At 39.7% G+C, this 12,259-nt stretch overlaps 1 protein-coding gene and 1 non-coding gene across 11 annotated transcripts in view; both read right to left on the bottom strand.

Moving 5' to 3' along the window:
• The window catches only part of LOC117429328 (C-myc promoter-binding protein-like), a 39,395-nt gene extending 28,390 nt beyond the window's left edge, over positions 1 to 11,005 (bottom strand). For 3 of the 10 annotated variants that reach the window (XM_058999012.1, XM_058999014.1, XM_058999018.1), the window contains exons 1-3: positions 10,457 to 11,003; positions 2,442 to 2,774; positions 1,102 to 1,348 (exon numbers count right to left, since the gene is read on the bottom strand). In XM_058999012.1, the coding sequence (XP_058854995.1) occupies positions 1,102 to 1,348; positions 2,442 to 2,752 (558 nt within the window). In that variant the 5' untranslated portion in view covers positions 2,753 to 2,774; positions 10,457 to 11,003. Of the gene's footprint in view, positions 1 to 1,101; positions 1,349 to 2,441; positions 2,775 to 10,456 lie in introns of all 10 variants that reach the window. The other 7 variants (XM_034048693.3, XM_034048697.3, XM_058999015.1 and 4 more) reach the window with 6 other exon arrangements.
• Positions 11,006 to 12,041: 1,036 nt separating this feature from the next.
• Positions 12,042 to 12,113, bottom strand: trnaq-cug (transfer RNA glutamine (anticodon CUG)). The gene has a single exon. It is a non-coding gene; the product is annotated as a tRNA-Gln (tRNA).
• Positions 12,114 to 12,259: the final 146 nt, after the last annotated feature.

The raw sequence follows: 12,259 nt of genomic DNA, 5'->3' as shown, positions 1-12,259 counted from the left end.
TATAAAACATCTACGTGCCGCTTAGTGTGAATAAAGACTTCTTTCAAAACTACAGACTCATTTGAGCCATTGAAAGTCCATTCGGGCCCCCCCACCCCCCGACTGGTGCATCCAGTAAAGGCGCTCCGCGCGGAGTGCAGGATGTGCCCTATAGCCTGGAGATCGAATTAAAAAGCCATGTATTAAAGTTAAAAAGACAGTTCCCCTAAAACCCTGATTGGGTGCTTAGAAACAAAAAAGCTTGTTGCAGTAATTCTGAGTGAGTAGTACTGTGCACAGAGCAAACATTAGCAAACGTACCCTACACACATTAATACTTTTAGCCTTTTCTCTGTGGCAATGTAACATGCACTATGGCATGGTCTCAGTCTAGCTTGTGAGCTACCGGTACAAGTAAATCCCACAGGGTTTGATTTTCATCTGAGCATTTTTTAAATGAGAACAGCTACTTTATTTATGGAACTAGATTCAGTTTCTTGTACAAAACATTTTTTTTTCCCCTGTCTGGCAACACAATGTAATAATATAGAGGGGTGGCTAAGCATTGTATCACATGTGAAAAAAACAATCTATACTTTTTTCACTGCCAGGGATTTTTAAAAGTCCAGGTAGTGCACTTTATTTTTTTAATGTGGGATTTCGAAATGGTGGAGTATTTAAATTCCAACACAGCCCCCACAGGAATGTTTTCTCATCAAAACAGGAAAGGGAAGCAACTTAACAGCCGGTGACTCTTTGCAGATTGACTAGTTTTGTCTCTCTTAACTTTACAAAGCAGCTTGCAGCAGTAAAGAAGCATTGCAAGCTGCTGCTTCATTGCAACTCTGTCTGGCAATAAGATCAGTGTGAAGAACAGCCAGCTTGAAGTCTGCCTGTCCTGACAAATAAATCAATAAATCAATAAACAAATAAATGCTGCTACCTCACATTCCACTGATCACACTTGTAATGAATTAGGACAGACACTAATCTGAATACAGATGTGCTGCAGTATGTGTCATTTCCCCATATATTTTACGTTTTAAATAGGCAAGTTGTGACTGGCCCCTTTATTACAAGAAAGCGCCACTACCATACTGTACTGTAGCGGACTGTACTTACCATGCTACTATTGAGGTTTTTGTCCACCTTGCAGAAGGTGTGTGGCGGGGTCTCTCCTTTACTTGGAATGATTATACATATGTCTGTCACGGCCAGGGAAGTCTGAGACATGCTGTCTGGGGCGCGCCGGTAAGTAATATATATCCTCTGTGATGAGGGGCTGCTGATATTAGCAGGGCGTCCGGAAGGAGTGGTTTGAATAATATGACAGCCCTGCTTGAGTCTTTCCTTCCACTCGTACAAAACCCTAGACAGGCACATACAGAACATTATTAGCACAGGTATCAATCAAGATGATCACGACTTTGAAATGCCAGACAATTATCATTTGCTGACTTAATGTTTTCCAGTGGTCAGTGGTACTTGTTGCTTTGACGCTTCTCAATTTTTGTTTTTTTTTGTTAGTGAATTAAAAAAAACAAAAAAAACAAAGCTGGTAACTCCCTGATTGCTAAAGTGTGGCATCATTACATATACTGTAGTACTGCTTTTTAGACACAAATTATTCTAAATTGATTTTATTCAGTCCATGTGGCAACCAAAAAAAAAAATCATTGTCCTCTTTATGTCAATCCAAGTGCATAATACATTCCAGAAAAAATCCAAAACATATTTATGAAACAAATAACAACAATCAGCCTGTTGCGTTTCACAACACAACTTCAGTGGAACACAGAAAATCTTAAACAGCACAAAGGCAAATCACTACTTGCTTAAAAACAAACTCCTATAGTACCAAATCAGCAGCTCCACTTGAACTGTTTACATAACAAAGACTTTCAAAAACAGTTAACTAATAATTTTACAATCATGTTTCTGTACTGGGTATATTTGCAAGGCTGTGTGCAGTACTAACACTGGATTTGCAGTGTATTTAATTGACAAGTAATGGCTGAATTGTATCTAGCACAGATTAATTATGTTTGGTTTCCCCAGGATCTGAAAACATTACTAAAACATGAAGAAAAGCTGTGCGGTCCTAATAAGCCCCGTGAAGGAAATCCCCTTGATGAGGAAGTCCCCTCACAATCTAGAGAGGAGGAACAGAATGATCAAAATTATTGTCAGAGTAATGAATCAGACATGAAGTTATCATTTTCAGTCTTGCAGTACATACAGCAAAGACCTGTCTTGTCAAGGTTGGACAGTGGTTCCCATAGAGATTAAATGAGAAATATTTTCTGTGCTATTTACTGTAACCTGGTAATCTACAGTACTTGAAAGGGCCATCGTTAAAAAGGAGTGGAGACACGTCTTAATGATGTTATATTATGTACAAGGATTATTCAAATAAACATTCCACACGCCTTTTTGTAACAGCTGCAATTTAGTGCAATTACCCAAGATCAGTGAGAGGTGGTTTATCCCTGCCTCTCTTGTAGCACAGGAAGATCTGGGGTCCCATGAGGCTGCCATTGTTGAGATCTGCAGACAGTCCTGTTGGAGTCGTGTCCACACATGTGTAGCCTTGTGGCACCTCCTCTCCTAGCGATTTAATGATGATGGCCACGTCTGTGATCGGGGCTTTGGGTTTGGCGATCTTGTGGCAGATGTCATTGAAGTGGATTTCCTCTTCGAGTGGTTTGGATGAATCGGTCAAACCCGCCACCACAAAGTAATCGGCAACACGAAAGCCTTTGTCTTCCATCATCTTCCATCACAGCAGGTTATGTCTGTAAGGACAGGTTTTAGAAACAATCAGAAAAAGAACAACACTCTCCTGACTCCAGCGGCCGGGTCAGTCTTTCAGCCTGTGATATGTCTGAGGCACCAATCCATGCACTACGATATCCCCGACAATAAAATGCAGACCTCATTATCATGGTTTGGCTTACTGTATAGCTTGCCTGCTGTAGTTTTCTTTAGGGCAATCTAACATTTTAGCTGACATTTAAATTGCCCTTGCATTTTCTTAAGGTCAGCAGTGCCAATCACAGCAGGAGTGCTGATTGTAATTAAAGTTAAAAGCTCTTCCTCTGACAAGGTACCATAAATACTGCTGAGATGGGTTTGACACAGTTTAAAGGGTACATAAGAACCTTTTTATTTTATTGTGTTACATGTTCCCATGTGTTGCTGCAACTGTTTACGTAAGGTGTGTAAACATCTCACTATGTAACTGAGATGGATTTACCAGTGAGCAGGAGGATGATGGGAAATGTAGTTCTGAGAGGTCCATGCGGGTACATGGGAAGCCACCTTGTGGCAGGGAATGCAATTTAAAAATTTAAAAAAAGAAATGGTCAAAATGTAAAAAATAAATAAATAAATAATACACACACACTATGTAAACAGTTGTAGCAACACATGGGAACATGTAACAATAAAATAAAAAGCTTCTTATGTACCCTTTAACTTCAGTTTTATACACATTGGGATAGTATGTGGACTATATCAAAATATTTGGTGTCTGTTTCTGCAAAACAATACAGTATAGTCTCACATTTTCAACACAAAGCCTACAGTCTATATTATCTCCCGTATTGAGTCTCAGTGGCATGTGTGACTGTATTAACACAAGAATGAATGAATGGTGCCACCCATACCCACCTCGACTGAATAAACCTGTGTTCTCAGTACAGAATTATCCATTACCCCGCAGCATACAGTACAGCAAGCCTCTTTAAGGACAAAAAGTGACATCTCGTTCTGACATAATGAACAGCCAGTTTATTAACACAGCAAGTAATTGAGCACAATAAACATTGCAGAGCCAATATAAAATGGTCAGTGAAGCAGCTTTGGTATAAGCAACAGAAATCTGGAGCGTTCTTCCTATTGACAGAACAGTGTAAACTGAGATTTGCACAAAATATGTTTAAGGTCATGGAGCAGTTGATCTATAGTGTGTTCCAGGGAATTAGATTAGGAACAGACATTTGGACAAAACGAAGCTGCGGTCAGCACATAGCCCTGCCAATGCAATAGAAATGCATCTGGTAGAAATTCAGGCAGTCCATGGCGTACAACACTTGGATACTGGCAGCTTGCTGTTTTTGGATGACCTGGATTAGTGCTGTTAGGGTGGGAGCCTTGTTTAAAAGGACTCCAAGCTTTAATCTGTCCAAAAACAGCACCCCCCGATGATACTGTATCCACAACACACTCCAACAACATGTAAAGGGTTGACTTCTCTCACCAATCTACATCTCAGTAACACAAGACATATTCTGAAGTTCTTGATAGGGAACACAGTACTGAAAGAATAAAAACTGTACATTGCAGGCACACAACACTACAGCAGGATTTGAAGAGTTAGCGATGGTTAAAAAGCACAAATCCTCTTTCTCGGAGACGGCACTAAATCTGCAGTCCTGGATTGAGACAGGACTTGGGAGAAATCCGAAGACACTTGGCATTTACCTCATCTAAAATAACCCCTAAGCATTTGCTATGTGACGTTACCAGACAGATGTTCATATCCTTCTGGAACCCGTGAAAAAGCTGAGAATTAAGTTAGGAATTATGTCTGGGCTCATTCAGGAAGTTTTAATAAATGGCATCATAACAAAAGCCAAATTTGTTTTCACAACAAAGGCATCTGCACATCTGCTTTACAAGCTGATGTTTTTGTTCTTGTCCACTGCAAATGTTTTGAAAAAAGCTAAACTGTTTCTACCTGTTGGTTAACAAAACGCACCCTAATGTTCATATCCTGTTGATTCATACCAAGCTCTCTGCCTATATATTGTGAACTGTGTTAAGAGTTCCCCAGGGGGTGGGGGTGGGGGTGGGGGGGTTGGGGGACATCACCTCAATGAATTCCCCCCATCCCATAAAGCAGCATGTGAAGTTTGGTGGCTGAGTGCTCTCTAAACACTGGAAAGATCTCTTGCCTACACAGGTTAAAGAAATTCCCCAAACGTTAAAAATTGAGATCTGCAACTCAATCCCTATAATTTAGCTTTCAGATTGGGAATCCAAATGACTAGTCTTTACATTACGGGTGGTCCACTGATTAAAAAAAAAACAAAAAAAACAAAGAAGAAGCTGTCTTAATACTTCTGGGACAGGAGAGAGAGAGGCGGGGGGGAGTAACTGTAAAAAAGTGAGTGAGGAAGAGTGAGAGTGCTGTGCATTTCTGTAAAAGTAAAACAAAATTGCATCCAAAAAATAATAGTTCAGCTTTAGGTCCTTTTAGATACACCAGACATGTGCAGACAAGAGCACTGCTGTAACTATTGTATGGCTTCTTTGTATTGTATGTTCAAAGAAGAGTTTGTGTTGCACCAACAGTATCAAGCTGTGCATCTGTATATTTGGGCTATCAAAAAAGCATGCGTCAAAGCTGAATACCACGTCTAAAATTATGAATAGTTCTCTGGAAATCAAACTAAGCGCACCGTGCCACAAAACTTATTTTTCAACAAGCTGACATGGACAGCAATGAATTTAGGGAAGGAGCAGCTCTGGACTGACACTGTAACAGAAGCAGGCAATACTGCAGGTGATAATATCAGACAACAATGAATGCACTCAAACGATACCGACAGCAGTCATACTGCCACACATTTTAGGAACTTAACTCCAAAAAGGTATAAATCACATGACTGTGGTTTTCAGTATACGACTACTTCTGCAATACATCCCATAAGAAACAAAGAGCAATCACTCTATCTGTGACACAGCCAACATTAAACAAGAGAAGACACAGGGTAAAACACCCTCTTTATTCTCTGCCCTGTACAATAGCAATGATACTGAAAAGGCATGAAAATGAGGATTGGTACACTGTCTATTTCCCCCCCCAAAAAAATAATGTATGTCTTAACAATTAAAAGAATAAAAAAAAAAAAAAATCACAAATGGTGCAATTTACAATTGTGCTCTGGTGTCCTTAATGAAAACTGAAAAATCAACAATACCAAAATTAAAAAAAAAAAATCTTTGAATTTCAACAAATGATCCCATTTTCCAGTTTGTATTGCTTGTACAGGACCCAGTTCTACAGATGGGTAGACTTCAGGCACAGAGCTAAAATAACCAGCCAAGACCACACAGTGAGCCAAGCCCCTATTCTAAACCAGGAGCTCTGGCTCAGTCCCAACCCATTATAGCAGCGAACACATTTCAGATATGAAAGTCCTACCTTGGTATTAACTGGAACACAGCTTCTTTCTTCCTCTGTGTCAATGAAACTCTGTTATATTCACTATAGAAACCTGAACGTCTTCTTTCGTTCTAACACTGCTTTACTAAGACTTGCATCATTCGACATTCACAATCACCGTCAATTCCTATTGCGTCAAACTCATTTTCCGGCTGCTAACATTTATGCAATCATGTTTTTTTTTGTTTTTTTTTTTGTTAATTCTCCTGATCAGGAAGTTTTGACACCTTAATTCATCGCACATCAGACATGACCAGTGACCACCAATTTTGTAAACAGTGCGAAATGCAAAAAAAGAGATTTCCAAATACTTGCTTCAGATAACCATACTTTAAGGGGTAAAATCACACCTCACCGTTGGGAATCTTATTAGAAGTTTTAAGGCTAGACTTGACTTAAGTTGGATTGTTTTACTGGATTTATACCATGTCAGCACAAGACTTAAACACATCGTTCTTCTCTGTGACTTAACTGTGGGTCTCACAGAAACTTCAGCTTAATGTATAAACAGCAACAGACACCTCAAAACTGCGGATTTTGAATTATTTTGTAAATAGTACTGCATACTTTAATAAAAGTATATCTGCATATGAACTCCCAAAGGCGTGGAACTGTTTCCATCACAGTATGAAGATGGAATCTGATCATCTTTCCTTCTCTGGTTTTAAAGATCGGATTAGGAAATTGCTTAGAACCTCCTGCCAATGCTTCTCCTCCTGCAGTTTAGTGCCAATAGTGTGCTATAATCTGTGATCCATAGCCAACCCTGCATTAAATACCCAGGTGCTCTGACAGTAAACAGTATTTTTTGTGCCAGGATTAAAATCAAGGGCAATCTGTCTGCCGAGGACTCCCAAGAACCCAGCAGGATCTGGCAGTTTTCTACGAGGGCACCTCAGCGTAAGCCCATCTGTCAAAAGCTGCTGGTCTCCAACATACAAAGATATCGAGACTCCCAGGCAAACCCGAGGAAATTCTCACAGCTCAGGGTGATTTCTGATGATCTCCAGTTAAGTCCGGCTTTGAGCAGGAAATAATAAGATCATTATATTAAACAGTGAAGCTTTTACAGTACAAAACATTAGCATAAATGTTATACATTTTACAAATCTTACACATGAAATACATTAAATTGTAGAATTTTCAATGATTTTATTTATGTGTACTGTATTTAAAGAAGGCTAGACCTTGAACCTGGGGAAAAAATAAGAACAACAATAACAATAATTTGGGGAAAGGTGACAGAACAGGTCTGTCTTTTATAATAGCCAGGAGCTAGTGTTTGGTTGACTGGTTCGTTTGCAAGTGCGGGTTTTGTTTTGAGGCTGGATGGTTAGCAAGTGACCTGAATATAAGACAAGGAGAGTGACGTTTGCTGCAGGGAGTAGTAACACAGACACCAGGAAGCACCATCACTCTGCTGGTTTCTGTTTGTGACTCCTCTTATAATCCCCATTCAGGCAGGCTAGTTGTTTTATGTGACTTTAGGATTCAGGGCAGCTGGATTTCCCTGCACACAGGTGGAGCATTTCTTATTTTATTCAATACCTCAAGCCACTGAAACAGGATTCAATAATGTATTTCCCTGGGGTACATTAAATATTTCTGAATTCCTTACCTTGAGCGAGACAAGAAAGGCAAACCATAGTAAACCGATGCAAACTGAATTAGATTTATTTTTAAATACAACCACCATGTGCATATGCCAATTACATTAGGAGAATTGCACATGGAAAATATTTAATTATCTTTATGCAAATTAAAAACATGTTTGGCTGGCCTGTGTAAATGAGTGTGCTCTCAAAGTTCCTAATAATACGTTCAGATAGGTAGTGAAGTTTGGTGACATACCAGTACCTTCAGTTGTGAAGTTACACGGAAAGGTCCACACATCATAGTTCATTCCTGTAGCAGCACTGTATTCTCCAGTCAGTTGCACACATTTTGGTACAGTAGGCTATATAAAAAGTTCAGTTCTGGGTAAGTGATGAATTAAATCTTCATTCTGCTCATTTCCCTACCAGATCTTACCATTGCCTGCTTCGATAAAGTAAGAAAAGAGTTGTCCTTGGATCACTGATCCATTGAGAGCACGCAGTGATTTAGAGACACAGTTTAATCTTTCATTAAAACCTCATATTTTACTCAAACAATAGTGCTTCTTATTGTTTGTTTTCTAAAGAATTGTAATGTTATTTTTCCTGGAGCCAGCCCTATTAAATAATGTATGAAACATTAACCCTGATGCTAGGGGTTCACCATTAAAAGAACAGGGTACTGGAACCTGACGCCTTGAATTAGTAACAGGGGGTTTAGCAACAAGTACATGACACTTTGTGAAATGAATAAAACTACTTTGATGGTATGATGATAGCAGATTCCTCTATGTGTATACAGCTTTCCATTCCTTTTTCAATAGTAATTGTCTTGAGATTGACATAGTGACATATGCACAGCACTTCATTAAGGGTGTGCCATTATACTCTTCAGCCAAATTTGACAATGAGCATGATATAAGATGACTGCTAGCCTCTCTTACTCATACCATTACACAATATGACTGATTCCTCAGTTTCTAATTCCTAAAATCGCAATCCAAGTCTACCGTGCGTACTGGCCAGCTAGAGTGGACTAAAGAGCCCTTTTGCTGTATATCTGCAACACAGATTTATAGGGCAAACCCAAATATAAACATGTCTACACTGTATGTATGAAACGGTCTGCTTAACCTCAGTACTGTTGTTAATTATAAGAAGCTCTGCGTGCCCCATTTATAAAATGATTACCAGACTGAACGCATAAAATAGACAGATCTGACCTACAGTACGCACTTGGCAAATGCAGCCCACCTAAATTCAGAGCTCAGATTTCAACACTGCTCTAGTCCTGTCACACAGAAACTGAAGCCCTGCAATCCTGTTTCACTGCACTGCAGAACAGAACCTTTTCAAAGGGGAGATGCAAGTACATTCATTCTCCACTATTGAATGACTGCAAACGAGTGCTTTTCTCTGGGCCAGCTACTTGTTTTTAAATTTGGAAACAGAATGTACTTCAGAAAACCCCTTTGGTAACCACCAAAAAAAAAAAAAAACCTTTGGTATTTGCAAAGCTCCGAGCAAAAATACAAAACTCCCTATTCAGAGAGCATTCAACCCTCCTGGAAGCACAGAAAGTAAACACGTCTCCACTGTTAGCAACTGAACCCTGCAATAATAGATAATGCTGCTAAGGTTTGCCAGACAGGTCAAATGCAAGATCACAGCCTATTCAAACTGCACTGTCATCCTTTCCATGAGAAAGTCTATTAATCACAACACTGCTATACTGTTGTAAACCAGTTGAAATGATCCAAACATGTCTATTACCCCATTAGGTATCAAAATCATTTTCTTTGAAAAAATGAACACACTCTGTACACTACATAATTGATGCATTACATGTAGACTTAACTTTTGAGATCAACTAAATTAGAGTAAGTTATCATAACAATAGAATTAGAGAAAATAAGTAGCAGGCAGATGACAGTTACAAATGCGCCACAAATTACAAAGTAGCCGGTCCTCAAATTAGGTCAATGGCACTTAATAGGTTAGTTTCAACAGGCAATTATGTTGATTATAAAACTCCAACGTCATTTTATTTAACTTGATGAACCACACTAATAATGGATGTACCCTACTAGTAGTTGTAAGACGTCTCGGAGTTGATTCCATTAATAACTCCGCGTAACGCGTGGCAGTGGTGTCACTCCGTGCCCGTGCTATTTACTGTCATGCTGCTTTAAATAAACGAGACCAAATTTCACATTGCTGCCCCGATCAAGCCAAGGACCCAGCTGTCTGACTGACTGAACCCGGAGACTACACAAAGATGTTTAACTAAATAACATGCTGCATTTAAGGACGCCCAGTTCCAAACTTACCTAAACCATCTGCTTCCAATCTGATTAAATAGCATACGGTGCGTGTCTGCGTTAATCTTAGTTGTTGCACTGACATGAAGACAAACAGAATATACAACCAATGTCTAAACGCCGGCTTTTGTGTCCAGTGTGCTTCAGGGGGGTGTATTAAGTACGTCCAGCACCTTGCTCACAGCTAGACCGGGATTAACAGAAATCGCTGATCTCGTTTTTTAAAAGCTACTGGTAATAATAAATTCGAAACTAACACGTGCATATCCGCATTACAGTACAGCGCATCCCTATATGCAGCACACCAGGCATGACTTAGATCAAAATACCTTCAGATTGTCCAATCGTCCTAGTAGTCGTAGTAGTGTACGCTGGTAAAATAGGTCTCCAACGAGGATTTCCGTTTCAGAAAACGACACCCGTGTTGTTCACTGCCACCGATGCAAGACGAGGATCGTCAATATTTATACTGTCAGCTCAGAACACAACGGTTCCCAGCAGCCCAGTGACAGCGCGACACATTCCGTCAACATAGCGGATAAAAACACAACGTGATAACGCCGGAGAGCCTTTTCATAACGAAGGACAAGCGCCGCCCACTTACAATACTGAGAGCCGGGGTTGTGTTCTTTCACAGCGTGTGCAATATTGGGCTGAGAAGAGAGACCAGCAGCACTCGGTGTATGAAGTCCAGTTCCTCAAGACAGAGAGCCCACTCCCCTCGTCGCCATTTTGGTTGTGATGGGAGATCTGAGGCGCGCGGCGTCCTGTCACGAGAGCCGACAGCTTGGCTGGAGTGTCGTGGATTCCGCGGGGTCCTAGTTAACGCAATGTATCTCATGAGAGCTCCCTTAACGAGGGGTCAAGGGGAGCTGAAACTATATTATTAGTAGGTACTTGAACGTTTCTGGAGGAAGCACAATGAGGCTCATACGACTATACGCGCAAATTGTACAGTTGCATTGTCATTGTGTGGGATAATCTTAACACCTGTTATTTACATGAAGCAGGGTGCAAGCAAGTGAAACAGACCACCAAATCTTCCCAAACGACGTTCTTCTCCCTACCTTATAAACATAATATAAAAGGACGGATTTCTGGATTACTCCGTAAATATAAACACTTTCAGAAAGTCTTCTCTCGCACAGTAATACAGTACGTAACAAAATGTTCTACGGGATAGTTGTTATTTTAAAGTTTTCTAAAAGGATAAAAGCTATGCAACACTGCATTGTCTATTTAATCACTACTAACAACACTCTCTTCCCCAACCAATACATGAAACAATAAATAAATATCCGTTAAAAAATTACATTTTCTGAGCAACCCCATTTATTATTGTTTTGCACTGTTGCTCGGCTATTGCACGTGTAATAATGACGTCACCCGTAGAAAGGTGTGAGAATGCCACCTAGTGGAGACTGAATAAGTAACATAGTGGATGAGTGTGTACTGAGTTGTTCAGTCAGTACAAGTCCTATCCTGTACTTACAGCCAGACTTCAGCTGTGCAAATAAATCAAATATACACATTAGTTACGAAGTACAGCCTCCAATGGCAGACCATTTAAAAGTAGCATGTGTCAAAGCGGAACAATACAGGTTTTGAAAATGTTTATTTTATTTTATTTTATTTTATAAAACCCCCCTACAAACACATGAAGGTTTCAGTGTTTTTTTCACATTTATTACGTTTCAGGCAGATTTATAGCCAAGTAAAATATTACAAGAGTATTCGGTTCGTTTTTAGCCTGCATTCACTCCTTCACGTTTTATTAGTAAGAAAGTTTTAGAAATGTCTTGGCCTTCATTTCCTCGCTTACGGGATTTCTTGAAGGGGAACTCGGATAGTGAATTATTGATTAATAATATTCAACAAATATGGTCGTGTGAAAAACAGTAGTAACAAAACAGCAGGTTCCACCGAGATTTGAACTCGGATCGCTGGATTCAGAGTCCAGAGTGCTAACCATTACACCATGGAACCGCTGAGGAGAGCAACGCTCGCGCCTCTTATAAACAGATAGTAATATATCATTTGGTGATTCTTATTCACGAGATTTAATTAAAATCTGGAAAATAATACTATTTTGGAAGCTCGCAGAACAATTTATCGATTTAAAACAATCCACT

The sequence above is a fragment of the Acipenser ruthenus genome, chromosome 24 (genome assembly GCF_902713425.1).
Source record: "Acipenser ruthenus chromosome 24, fAciRut3.2 maternal haplotype, whole genome shotgun sequence".
NCBI classification, from domain to species: Eukaryota; Metazoa; Chordata; class Actinopteri; order Acipenseriformes; family Acipenseridae; genus Acipenser; species Acipenser ruthenus.
Note: the sequence above shows the minus strand (reverse complement) of the source record. Positions and strands in the feature narration are given on the sequence as shown.